At 48.9% G+C, this 13,871-nt stretch overlaps 3 protein-coding genes across 3 annotated transcripts; 2 read left to right on the forward strand and 1 right to left on the reverse strand.

Annotated features, from left to right (window-relative positions):
* Nucleotides 1-6,902: 6,902 nt before the first annotated feature.
* On the forward strand, nucleotides 6,903-8,793 carry LOC124669360 (pentatricopeptide repeat-containing protein At4g21065-like). The gene has a single exon (XM_047205984.1). It carries the CDS (start codon nucleotides 6,903-6,905, stop codon nucleotides 8,703-8,705), a length of 1,803 nt encoding a protein of 600 aa, XP_047061940.1. The 3' UTR covers nucleotides 8,706-8,793.
* A 2,211-nt stretch (nucleotides 8,794-11,004) lies between these two features.
* LOC124669363 (glucan endo-1,3-beta-glucosidase-like) lies at nucleotides 11,005-12,132 on the forward strand. Its single transcript, XM_047205986.1, has 4 exons — nucleotides 11,005-11,059; nucleotides 11,276-11,614; nucleotides 11,739-11,769; nucleotides 11,937-12,132. Exons 1-4 carry the CDS (start codon nucleotides 11,005-11,007, stop codon nucleotides 12,034-12,036), a joined length of 525 nt encoding a protein of 174 aa, XP_047061942.1. The 3' UTR covers nucleotides 12,037-12,132.
* Nucleotides 12,133-12,417: 285 nt separating this feature from the next.
* LOC124669364 (photosystem I reaction center subunit psaK, chloroplastic) lies at nucleotides 12,418-13,072 on the reverse strand. The gene is made up of 2 exons (XM_047205987.1): nucleotides 12,869-13,072; nucleotides 12,418-12,788 (listed from the first exon to the last, which is right to left on the reverse strand). Exons 1-2 carry the CDS (start codon nucleotides 13,016-13,018, stop codon nucleotides 12,546-12,548), a joined length of 393 nt encoding a protein of 130 aa, XP_047061943.1. The 5' UTR covers nucleotides 13,019-13,072; the 3' UTR covers nucleotides 12,418-12,545.
* Nucleotides 13,073-13,871: the final 799 nt, after the last annotated feature.

Raw genomic sequence — 13,871 nt, forward strand, 5'->3', positions numbered from 1 at the left:
TTTTCTTGTAGTGATAAGTGATTGTTTCTTCATAGACTGGAGTTGCTGGCGAAGTTCTTCCAAGTCTTCTGTTGAATTTTTACTCGAAGAATTTTCAGCACGCTCGACAGTAACCTTCTTCGAACGAGACGACGCAGGTAAAACATCGGAAGGATGAGGAGTCGCAGTATAGTTGTCAAAAATCAACTGGAAATAAAAGATTCAACATCAATCATCAAGCAAAATAGACTTCCATTGATATTTGGCATATTTACATAGTTATTACAAAAGGATGGTTCCTAGTGAACCAAGGGGTCAATTGTCGCCAAATCTATAAAAGGCGACAGCACCAAAAGAGAACGACAGAGAAGGCAAAGTTGGTCTACTTGACCTCCGGCTTTGATGAACTTGGAGCTGGAGTTGGATTGTATCCAAGATAGGCGAGGACCTTCTTCGAGTTTGGCTTCGCAGCCTTGATCAACGATTGCCATTTCTTGGTCTCCATCTCCTGCGTGTCGCCAACCCTAGTCCAGGCCGACATTCTGTTGGCTGTCGGCAACCAGAGCAATGGTGCCTTCAACGCCAACCTTCAAACCTTCTTGGCGAAGTTTGAGCCCGAGATTCTCTTTAGAATTGAAGCACTTGGCAAGAGCAAGAAACGGCGCGGGTTGTTCTTTCTTCGGGAAGAAATAAGGGTACAGCTGTGACAACCCCGCCTCGGCTTCAGCAAGACCGTCGCGTGCCTCGTCTCCATGAATTTCAAGGAGAGAAAGCGCGTCAAGAAGAGGATCGTTCCAGGATCCCTAAGTTCATATTCTTGACCCGTTTTTCCTGTTAAGGCAAAAATTTATCGATAAGTAAGCAAGACAGGAGAAGTTCAAGGAAGTCAAAAAAGTTTGGGCACTTACTGGCAAAACGACGGCTCTGTGACGCCAGGCGCTTGATAACCGCCTCTTCGCGAGCAGATTGTTCGGTTATATGCTCGCTCGTAGAAGTTTCCGCGGCATGAAGCCTTTTACGCAGGTCTTCAACGGTAGCAAGCATCCACTTCAGCTTTCTTGCGAAGCTGTTTCGCTTTGCTCTAACTTAACGACGAAGAGCGTCAGCACGTTTGTTGGCCTCGGCAAGAGTTTCTGGTAAAAATAAACGACAGGTAAACGACACGGCAAAAATAAAGGGGTAGATGTAGCAGAAAGAACAAGGGCACAATAGTACCTTTAAGTTTATTTGCATGGTCGCGGTACCCGATGAATTGAGTACCGAGGCGAACAAATTCCTGCATCAGAGGCTGAAGAGAGAGCAAAAGAAAAAGGAAAAAGTCAATATAGAAGGAAAAGTTCGACAGGATTTACGCAAGAAACAAAGGGGAAGTCGACAAATGTTGAAATATTCGAGAGAAAAAATGGTACAAATTCTTACATCATCCAATGAAGAAGTAGTAGAACTACCAGCCAACAGAAGTGGTTCCTTGGATGATTCTACCCTGGCCCTCTTTGGTGAAGAGGCTCGGGGACTGGCAATCGGAGTGGGATGCTCTACATCTCGTTGAGGAGGAGAAGTTTCATCCCCGTCGGAGGAGCTTCGTAAACAACTATTGTGCGGGACGTGCTCGTTCGAGCAGTCGCGTCAATAGGTTGAGTATCATCCTCATCATCACTACCAAAAGGCGATAAAACAGTAAACAATATAGTCGAAACAAGCATTGGCAAACAACAAAAATAGCGGCAGGAACTTACGAGCTGATGAGAGCATCGGTGTAAGGGTCGAAAGTTGTCCTTTTTCGGTAGGAGCAACTTCTTCGGCAGGAGGCGTGCCGGTCTTGGAGGGGCCGGAGTCGACAACTTCATCCCGCTTTCTCTTGTTTCGGGAGAAGTAGCCGGGGGAGGAGAGTGTGCCGATCCGGTAGCCTCGGAATCTTCCTTTTCGTAGGATACCGCGGATTTTCGAGAACCCACGGTTTCACTCTCGTGGCGAGAAGTACCCTGGTTGTCGTCGGTGACAACAGCCCGTTCTTCGACCTCTCCACCTTCAGGAAGGGGAGGAAGACAAACAAGAGTTGGGTGGTTCTGCAAAAAAGAAGAATGTCGACAAAAAAGTTATGGGAAGGATGTCAACAAAACTTTGTTCTCGAGAAAAATAGCACTGGCAAACATTACCTCAGGGAGTGCGTTGGTAGCGCCATATGGCTTTACGCGACAAGACGAGGGGATAGGATCTTTCTTGTTGAGGGAGGAGATTTTACGGACAAGTTTTTCTAAATCCTTGACCGGCAAATCCACCGACAAACGATCTTCGTCCTTGTCGCCAGCATATTTCCAGAGGGGATTCTTGCGAGCTTGCAGGGGTTGCACCCTGGTCCTAAGGAAGTACGATGTGATTTGGACACCCGATAGTTCCTGACCTCGGGTATTTTGGAGTTGGCGAATGCGTGTCATTAAAGCTTCTGTCGCTGTTTTTTCTTCGCCGGTAGCCTCTGCATCCCAGGAACGCCGGCGGCAGATTTTCTCGGTGCCATCAAAAGGAGGGATGTTGTCTTCAACAGATTCATGGTTCTCCTCATGAATATACAACCACTTTTTTCGCCACCCTTGTACTGAGTCGGGGAATTTGACGTCGAAATATTCGACGTCGGGACGGACGCAGATCACAACGCCGCCAATGTTATAGGCGACACCGTGGGAGCCATTACGGTGACAGAAGAAAATGTGTTTCCATAGAGCCCAGTTAGGCTGGACTCCAAGGAAAGCTTCGCAAAGCGTGATAAAGATGGAGATGTGGAGGATGGAGTTGGGAGTGAGATGATGCAGTTGCAATCCGTACATAAAAAGCAATCCCCTTAAGAAATTGTGAATAGGGGCGAGAAAGACCACGGATGAGGTGGTCGACGAAACCGACCCGATATTCCATTGGAGGAGTTGGATAGCTTTCTTCACTGGGAAAGCGAAGCGCACCCTCTTTCGTGCTGATCCCCAACCTCTTCAGCAGGTTGATGTCTTGAGGGGAAATTCTGGATCTCTCCCACTCCGTGTTCCCCAGATCTTCAGTGGCCATCCTCGACTCAGGTGTGCTGTGCTACGTGAGCTTGCGCGGAGGCATCAATGAGCTTGGTGGCGAAGGGTGTGAGAATAGCTGGGCGCTTGGAGCAACGAGAGCAATGGAGAATCTTGCAGAGGAGAAGCAGAGATGCAGCGCGAGCGAAAGGGCTAGAGGAGGAAGACGATGCCTCTATATAGAGGTGCGTTGAACGGACGCGCCGTTGGATTAAGAATTTGCGGAACAGATGTTGTACACGTGGACAAGGGGTAAAAAGTAATTTCATATAGACAAGAACGCACAGCGGCTACAGTACGTGCGCCAGGAAAAGCGGAGGACGTGTGTCCCCCACTTGCACAACGTGTCAAATTGACAGGATTTCTGGACCCACAAGGCAGAGAGATAAGCGGTTCTCGCGTTTTCCCGATACATTGGTCGTGGATGTCATCAACAGTGATGTCACCTTGGTAAAAGAAACTCTCGGCTATGAAGCTTTGCAAGAACGGCGACACCAGAAGATTATGGTTTATCTCGAGAGCCTTTGAACAAATACAAGTATTTGCTCAAATGCTCGGGGGCTACTTTGGAAAAAAGAAACATTTGGATATGACAAAATAGAAATGGCGAGAGCCTATGACCAAACGCAAGCATTTGTTCATAGCCTCGGGGGCTACTCCCATCGGGAGCGCTGTTCGCGCACCCGACAGATATGAAACCTCGAGAAAAAAAGACAATATAGCGACATGAGGCATTAGAATGTTGAGCCTACAACCAAGCACAAGTCCTTGGTTGTAGTCTCGGGGGCTACTCCCATCGGGAACGCTGTTCGCGTGCCCGATGAAATTATAAAAAAAAAAGGAAGAAGAAGAAGAAGAGAAGAGAAAGAAAGAAAGAAAGAAATAAGTATATTTCGAGTTATACAAATAACTCTACATATACTCCCATCGGGAAGGCAATATAAGTCATACATTGACTCGATAAAATGTGCTATTCCAACAGCCGAATAAGCACTCGACAATATATTCTCAGAACGCCAAAGTTGCGAACAATTTCTGAATGCCGCAAAACTTTGCGAAGGTAAGACCCCATATCCGTTCTGCGTGGCGTGGCGTCGTCTCTGACGTCGGTTTGCTACTTTTTTCCGTATCAACAGATACGAAGAAAAATCCTAACGGACGCGTTAGGTACCCGATAAATATGACTGGGACTCGACAGAATGGTAAGACCTTAAGCGGCACTCGTCGAAGTTTACACCAGTATCCCGAGATCATGTCCAGGGACGTGATTTTGAAGTAGGTTTTTGCGGATTGCCACTAGAGCAGTTAACTAGTACCTGATCCGTCAGATGAACTACCCCCAACTACCATTATCCCTGTACAATATAGAAATTTGTATACAAAGATATGTGGTAAACTTCAGAGTTGCAGAATAAATATAAAGGTGGAGATTTTCCCTGATTCTGCGATTCAAGCAAAATCTCGGGGGCTACTGACATAGGCATCCCCAATGGGCCTGCCGAAGAAGGTACCCGGGCTTTACTGAAGGCCCACGACCCGAAGGATAAGAAGATTCGGAAGCCCAAGATATTATTAACGAAAGCTAGAGTTGTAATAGGAGGCATTATTTGTAATCTTGCGGGAAGGGTTAGAAACCCTCCCGGACTCTGTAAACTTGTGAATCACGAATCCCTCGGCTCCACCTCCTATATAAGGGGGAGTCGAGGGACAAAGAAAGGATCGAATCATTGTCTCTAAAACCCTAGCTTTTACATCGTCGAGTACTTTTCGGCTGAAACCTTCGAGATCTACTTGCCCTCTACATCCAACGAAACCCTAGTCTACAACCTGTAGGCATTGACAAATTAATACCTTGTCACCCGGTATTGATTACTCCTCGTTATTGATGCTATTGAGTGAAACCATTGAACCAAGATTTATGTTCAGATTGTTATTCATCATCATATCACCTCTGATCATGTTCCATATGATGTCTCGTGAGTAGTTCGTTTAGTTCTTGAGGACATGGGCGAAGTCTAAATGTTAGTAGTGAACTATGTTGAGTAATATTTAATGGTTTGATATTTAAGTTGTGGTGTTATTCTTCTAGTGGTGTCATGTGAACGTCGACTACATGATACTTCACCTTTATGGGCCTAGGGGAATGCATCTTGTATTCGTTTGCTAATTGTGGGGTTGCCGGAGTGACAACGAACTCGAACCCCCGTTGGTATATCGATGCGAGGAGGGATAGCGGGATCTCGTAGTTTAAGCTTCGTGGTTAGATTTATCTTAATTACTTTCTTGTATTTGCGGATGCTTGCAAGGGGTATAATCACAAGTATGTATTAGTCCTAGGAAGGGCGATGCATTAGCATAGGTTCACCCACACAACACTTATCAAAACAATGAAGATTAATCAACTATATGAAGCGAAAGCACTAGAGTAAAATCCCGTGTGTCCTCAAGAACGTTTGGTCATCATAAGTAAACAAACCGGCTTGTCCTTTGTGCTAAAAAGGATTGGATCACTCGTTGCAATTATTACTCTCGCATTTTACTTACTTGTACTTTATTTATCTGCTATATCAAAACCCCCTGAATACTTGTCTGTGAGCATTTACAGTGAATCCTTCATCGAAACTGCTTGTCAACACCTTCTGCTCCTCGTTGGGTTCGACACTCTTATTTATCGAAAGTACTACGACACACCCCCTATACTTGTGGGTCATCAGTGGGCCACGTACTTCAAGGCCAAGTACGACGTGGAGATGCGCAACACCACTGGCCTCATCGGCGGGCCGAACAGCTGGAACAGGGACGGGCGCGCCCTGTTCTGGGGCGTTCCGGGGCGCACCCTCGAGAACGTCATCCGTGGCATCCGCAATGGCGCTCCAAGGTTGGAGGCGCCTCCCTCACCACCACCGTCTCCTGCAGCGCAGTGGCAGCCGAGGAGGACCACGTACTCGTCCTCCTCGAATTCTTCTTCCTCAGGACCGGCCCGATCGACGCCGTCCTCGTCGTACCGCTCGGCGCCCTACACCGTCCCCAATCGCGTGAAGGAGGAGCCGGCGACGCCCGTCAATCCGAGGCGAGGCGGCATCGGCAGCCTGCGGCAGCAAGAGAGGCGCGGCGGCGCCCTCCTCATCCCAAAGCCGGAGGTGAAGGAGGATCCGGAGGAAGCATCGCAGGAGGTGCTGCTCGCGGAGTACGAGCGGCAGCAGCGCCTCATCGCCAGCAGCGACGACCCCGAGGACTACCCAGGGCTGCGAGCGGCGTTTTTGGCGTGCTCAACGACAAGGAAGCCTGGAGGGGCGACGTCGAGACGGCGATCGCCATGTCCATCCGCGACTCCGGCAAGCCGCTCGTGGACCTCACCGACGACGGGGAGGCAGGGCCAAGCGGCCTGGTGAAGGATGAGCCCGTCGACGAGCCCGACGAGCGTGTCAAGCAGGAGGTCGTCACCGACGACATGTACAACTTCCAAAATTTAGGTTTAGTTTAAATTTAGTCGAATCTAGTTCGAATCTAAGTAATATATGCAAGTTTGGATGAATTTAATCGAATCTCGCACAAGTTTAAATTTCCAAAATTTTGTCTGGGGACGCGATTTATGAGCGACGTCCCCAAACACAAACACGGCACGAACAAAACACTTCCCCAACCGCTCGATCCGGCGCTTCCCCAACCGCTCGATCCGGCGCGATTTGGGAAACGCGAGGATGCTCTTACTTCTTACTGTAGTAAACAAAATGCGTTTTTCGATCCGAATCTCGTCTGGAACGACATGTGCATCGCCACTGAGACGAAAAACCCACACAGGCTAAACGCGCCCATCAACGCCCGGCGCCGCCTTCTCTCCGAGAACCCAACGCGACGGCCAATGCCATTGCCATGCTCCAAGCAATCGCTCGAGCACCTTCCACGCATCCGGCGCCGCGCCATTGCATCGCGCTCCTCCGCCTCCACCTCGCGTCGCCCTCCGTCGCCGTCGCCAAGCAGATCCATGCGCGCGCGCTCCGTGCAGCCGGCGTGCCCCTCTCCCACCCTCTCCTCGCCAAGCACCTCCTCTTCCACCTCGCCTCCCTCCGCGCCGGCGCCGGCGCCGCCCCGCTCCGCTACGCCGTCGCCATCCTCACCCGCCTCCTCCCGGAACCCGACCCCTTCTCCCTCAACACCGTGCTCCGCATCGCCGCGTCCTCGTCCTCCTCCCGCCCGCGCGTCGCGCTCGAGCTCCACCGCCGCCGCCTCGCGCCGCCCGACACGCACACCTACCCGCCGCTGCTCCAGGCCTGCGCGCGCCTCCACTCCCTCCGCTACGGGGAGAGCCTCCACGCCGAGGCCGCCAAGAACGGCCTCGCGGCGCTCGTCTTCGTCAAGAACTCCCTCGTCCACCTCTACGGCGCGTGCGGCCTGTTCGAGAGCGCCCACAGGGTGTTCGACGAAATCCCGCTTCTGCACCGGAACCTCGTGTCCTGGAACTCCGTGATGAACGGGTTCGCGTCCAACGGGAGGCCCAACGAGGTGCTCACTGTCTTCCGGGAGATGCTGGATGCAGACCTCGAGCCGGATGGGTTCACCATGGTGAGCGTTTTAACCGCGTCCGCGGAGATCGGGGCGCTCGCTCTGGGCAGGAGGCTGCATGCGTATGTGGCCAAGACTGGGTTAGTAGGGAACACGCATGTTGGCAATGCGCTGATTGATCTCTACGCCAAGTGCGGCGGAGTTGGGGATGCAAGGAAGGTGTTCGAGGAGATGGGGCTTCAAAGGACCGTCGTCTCGTGGACGTCGCTGATCGTGGGTTTGGCTGGGAATGGGTTTGGGAAGGATGCGCTTGAGCTGTTCGGTGTGATGGAGAGGGAGAAACTTATCCCAACTGAAATCACCATGGTAGGAGTGCTGTATGCTTGCAGCCACTGCGGGCTGGTCGACGACGGGTTTCGATATTTTAATCGAATGAAGGAGGAGTACCGCATAGCACCAAGGATCGAGCATCTTGGATGCATGGTGGACCTGCTGGGGAGAGCTGGGAGAGTTGAGGAAGCGTACAGTTATATCAGCACGATGCCAGTAAAGCCCAACGCCGTTGTGTGGCGGACCTTGCTAGGTGCTTGCGCTATGCACAAGAAGCTGGAGCTCGGGGAGGCTGCCTGGGCACGGCTGGTTGAGCTTGACCCTGGGCACAGCGGCGACTATGTGCTCCTCTCAAATCTGTATGCTGCTGTTGGGAGGTGGGCAGATGTCCATGTGCTTAGGAAGGCAATGGTCACGCATGGAGTCAGAAAGAACCCAGGGCATAGCCTTGTGGAGCTTCGCAACAATGTGTACGAGTTTGTTATGGGCGATAGATCGCATCCCGAGAGTGATCAGATATACCAAATGCTTGCTCAGATAGCTGAGAGATTGAGGCACCAAGGTTACGTCCCTCGCACAAGCAATGTATTGGCAGATATAGAGGAGGAAGAGAAAGAGGCTGCCTTAAACTACCATAGTGAGAGGCTGGCCATTGCCTTTGCCTTGCTCAAGTCTCTTCCCGGCACTCCTATCAGGATAGTGAAGAATTTGAGGGTGTGTGGTGACTGCCATTCGGTAATTAAGCAAATATCTAAGGTGTATGATCGTGAAATCATTGTAAGGGATCGCAGTAGGTTCCACCATTTCAAAGGGGGAGAATGTTCATGTAAAGATTATTGGTAGTTAATTCATGTACAGATTGACATTGATGAATGCACGGTTTATGATGTTCCAGGCCCTATAATCAGGTAACTGGTGCTGGCTTTTTTAGAACACTGGTGCTGACTTGTGGTCGCAGAACACTTCTGTAAAAGTTCATCTGTCGGCACCTCATGTACTGACTCAGCCACATCATCCGATTTGTGTTGCATTGGACCATTGAAGTGAAAACCCTCGGATAACCTCATCTATTATAGGTTGCTGCAATATCATTCTTGATCTAACTTGCTAAATGTGTAGTGGAAAAATAAGCTTCAAGATATAGCACATCAGAAAGCAAGTTTGAAGCTGGATACTGCTAGCGCCATTCTATATTAAACATATTATGATGAAAAGTTCCTATGTTCTGGTTGCATAACAAGTTCCGTAGAAGTTCACATGCTGTCATCCCACATTAATTCAGTCACGCTATCTGCTTTCTATTGCACTGGAATTGAAGTGTTGGGGTAACCTCATTTTTGTATGTTTTTTGTAATCTCATATCTAGTATCTACCAAATATGAAAGTGGGAAACAGAAGCAACCAGAAAGCAGGTTTGAAGCTGATACTGCCAATACATACTAACATTTGGAAAAGCTCCTTAAGGAATGTTCTGTTTCTAGTAAAATCAAAGATCCACAGTAGATGATTGACATGATGAAGCTATGGATGATAGAAGTAAGAAAAGTACAAATACGTGAGGCATATTTTATGGATGGTCCTGTAATTACTACCAATGGTATGTCAAGATACAGATTTTGTAATCACATTTGAGTACTTGCCATGAATCCATTCTTTCTGATGATGTGTGAGTTAAGAGACAGATTTTGTAATCACATTTGAGTACTTTCATTCCGTCCCAAGGGAATTTTTAGTTGTTTCACAGAAGACCTTGTAGAAATATCCATATGTGATGAGAATATAACCATTTCATTAGAGACAAAACTGAGATATGATATTCCTCTCCTGTTAGCCAAGTTTCTGATTCCAAATCTTATTATGAACAATCACTGTTTCTGTTGTAGTTACTTAGGGACATCCCTTGTGCTATAAGTGAATGTCTTAGAGCTTGCTTGCCACTTATTCGCCACCCATTTTCTGTAGATTTGTCTGTGAAAAGTAGTTCCGCAGGATATGATCAGGTCATGTTTGCTTGACACCTTTTTCAGCAATCCAAGACCCTTACAATTGTCTAAAGACTGAAGACAGCAAAGTTAAGATACAAGTTTCTTCATGACAATATCAAAGGTTAGCTCAATACTCTTTAACCCTGTTAGTTGGTGCTGCTTTGTTCCATGTGTGACTCATTGGGATCACCATTCATGGTTTCTGCTCTGATTTCCTTTCTGAAAGTTCCTCACACCACTCTGTGCCAGTGGTATCATGTTAAGCTTATTAAGTCCGCATGCTTCATGGCGAGCCAAATGAGCTCTTGCCAGCTAGTTCAGGAATCTAGATCAGCTCGCTTGGCGACGAGCTGAGGATTGTCTCGGTTTGGTATGAGGCTGAGCCAAACCGAGCTTGATTGGAACTGGAGATGCTCCATTATTTTCAGTATGCCATTACCTCTCCTGTTTATCTGTTTTACTACAGCTAAAGCTTTGTTGATTCTCTATTCTGCTTCAGCATGACAGTCGTTCTATTGACAGGTAGTGTAGGTCAGTCAAACAGTGTACCTCCAACCTTACACGAAAGCTCATTCATTAATCTCCAGTCTTTGTAAAGTGATTCAAGGTTCTTCCCTTAAATCACAAGAAAAGCTTTTGCTCATGAAGCTCCGACATATTCTACCATGGAACAGCAAAGAGAAAGGCAACACACCATGCACTTGGCCAGTTGGCCCCTTCAGAGATCTCATGGAATCTATTGCCTAGTGTCCTTTTGTCCCTTTAGAAATCATGCCCATGCATGCACATCTCCATGGAAGAATCCATGGTTTCCTGACTCTCAAGTCATTCGATCTCCTTAATGCTATATTATATTCATAAAGGTATCTGCATTGGTTTGACACTGTACAAACAAACTGGCTTACATTTCGCCACCTCTCTGCCATGGCCATAAATATGCACCATGTATGGTGATCAACCCGGGGACATTTTGGGTTCATGACTTGCTTAGTGACTCGAGTGAAACTGAGCACCTTTTGCATGGACAGTACCTTCTTTCCTGTTGATACAGGTGCTCTTCGCTCAGACTCCCATTATATTCCCTAGGAGAGTGGCACACCGGGGAAGGAGGGGAAAGAGACGGGTCAGAGAGGGGTCTTTCCAGTTTCGTTTCACCCATGAAGAGAAAGGAGCTGATCATGAACCGTTTTTTGATCTTTGCATGGTTCATTGGTGAGTTTTCAACCATCTTGTTTTCTTTTCTCGTGCCTTCTTGCTCTTGTTGTAGATCTGTCAGCAACCAACTATTGAATTATCAACGTAGACTCTAGATATCTCACAGCTCAGGTTAATCACATGTTCAGCACTTCAGAGAACATTTTTTCTTGCTCACAGAGAGATGTCTCCATCGTTTGATCTTACTCTACCATTTCATTCCTGTGCGATCAGTCTGCGCAGGAGGCGTCAGGCCGCTGGAGAAGGTGGAGTCGACCACGCCGATCCCTACCCTGTCTCCTCCCGAAGGAAACACGACGTTCATCGACGGCGTCACGTGGTGCGTCGCCCGTCCTGGAGTCCCCCAGGAGGACCTCCAGAACGCGCTGGACTGGGCGTGCGGCCAGGGTGCCGCGGACTGCTCGCCGCTGCAGCCCGGCGGCCACTGCTACCAGCCCAACACGCTCCTGTTGCACGCCTCCTACGCCTTCAACATCTTCTACCAGCAGAACGGCAACTCCGACATTGCCTGCAACTTTGGCGGTGCTGGATCCATCACCAAGAGGGACCCAAGTAATTTTTCTTGAAAATCTTCTGCTCCATCCATCAGTGCATGTGCATGTACACTTGATCTACATACGCTCTCTTGATTAATGCATTGTTCAGTGGTGTAACCTGTTCTTTGTGTTCTTGGTAGGTTTCGGGCCATGCAAGTTCCTGGCATCTGAGTAAGTGTACTTCTCAAGTTTGCTAAAGGACATTTGGAAAACTGAGATTTCACAAGAAATAGATTGATTTTCGCCTTCTGGGCAGAACACTAGTAATTTATTGTGAGATCACTATAACGGTAAGTACTTTGTGTATAACGGGTTTTTTTTTTGCTGTGCTCGTGCAGGACTTCTGCTGCTTCAGCGCTGCTGTTGAGGAGCACGCAGATGATCGGTGCTGCTTTTCTGACCGTGCTTCAGCTGAGAGTTTTCCAAGCTGTGTACTGAGCGCCGTGTGTCGGTGGATGGATGGCTTTGGTGCTGCCAAAGTATCTAGTGAGAGATTAACAATGCCCTGGACTATGGTGGTTTCTTTTTTGCACTTTGTAGGAGCTAGTGCTACTTTCTCTGAAATTCCATTGAAAGTGAGAACCATACTAGCAGTGCAGCCTCACCTCCATCAACTCCGCAGCATCACGGCCTCTAGCTCACCAACGCTGGACATGTACAAGTATGAAAAACAAAAATTGAAGGGCGTCCAATTGAAATCTGTAAACTCGAATTTGTAGTGTAATTAGTTAATTTACGTGTATTCTTTCGAGCTGAATGTATGGCACCTTGTCATTTAAACCTGGAGTGCGTGAAGAAGCTCTAGCAGTACGTTCCATCGAAACAACAAGATGCATAGACACATACATTGTACATCACATTACAGCAAGTAGGCGCCGGAGCATCAATCGAACTATTACATCGATCGCCCGATGGATGTATAGAACAGCCATCGATGGACGAGGTTTCTAGCCGATGATCTGGTCGAGAACGCCGGTGTTCTTGAGGCCGAGCACGATGCCGACGCCCAAGATGTGGCCGACGGAGCCGCAGGCGAGCGTGTCGGCGAGCGTGAACCCGGCCGGGTCGCCAGTCTGCAGCCCGGACTCGCGGGCCTCCAGCTTCAGCCCCGCCGTCGCCTTCCGGTTCGCCGACGGCGCCAGCCCGAACCGCCCGGCGAACAGCATCAGCGTCGTCGTCGTCACCATGATCTGCAAATACGCATATACACATTAAGCAATCAATCCACGACTCTTTCACATGGCACAGATGTACATGATTGTGATCTTACGAGGTTGGTGGAAGAGCCGATGTAGTCGCACCGGATGCCCTGGGACCTCTTCCTCAACGACGGCAGCGCCGCCATGGACCTGGGCGAGGAGTAGGTCCTGAGGCCGTGGAACTGCGGCACGGAGGTCATGGCGGAGAGCTGGGAAGCCATGGCAGCGGCGGATCTGCTTGGTTCTGGATACTGCGATTGCTCGAGTGCAACGGTGAGCCACAGTCCCTTTTCTTAAATCTTGTGGAGCGGGAGCCACACGGGGGAGCTTGTGGCGCGCGGCGGCCACTCCCGGATAGGTTTCGGATCCTTGCCGCTTACGTGGCGCACCCTGGTTAGAGCCTGCCAGTTCGGATAAGATACTCGCTTCTGCAACACCTTGCTCTGTTTCAGTGACGTGGCGACTGACAACCATCTTTATTTTGACTTTTTAACCTAAATAAATGATCATTAAGCAAACTTATAAAAAAATACTTTTGGAAAACTTTTGAACATGTATGACCCCGTTTAGACACGCCAGTTGGGCTGAATTATGTGGAGCACTATAAACGCTGGTTGGACTGTAATGACTTGGGCGTTTTTAACCCAAAACAAGTAGGTCACACATTCAGGTTGCCTAGTTTGCAATGATCTTGAAGTCTCTAAGAACGTTCTCCGATACTCTAGGTAAAAAAAGAAGGTCGCACCATTTGATGTGACTAGACTTGACTGACATTTTCAGAATTTTTAAAAGTTTTTTTTTTAGAAACATAGTACAAACGCAAACGCTCACATACACGCACATACACTCACCCCTATGAACACAGGCGGATCTTAATGGGGGCGAATTGGGCTGTCGCCCCCCCAGCAAAATGAAGAATTGACTACTACCTAGTAGTATATTCAGCCCACAAGGACTTAGAGCATCTCCACTCGTTGGCGCTCCCCACGCCCAAATCCGGCGAAAGTTTCGTCCGAATTGGAGGAAAATTAGGCCTGGGGAGCGCCGAAGTTTCAGCCGTCCCCCCGGCAGGAC

The sequence above is a fragment of the Lolium rigidum genome, chromosome 7, assembly GCF_022539505.1.
Source record: "Lolium rigidum isolate FL_2022 chromosome 7, APGP_CSIRO_Lrig_0.1, whole genome shotgun sequence".
NCBI classification, from domain to species: domain Eukaryota; kingdom Viridiplantae; phylum Streptophyta; class Magnoliopsida; order Poales; family Poaceae; genus Lolium; species Lolium rigidum.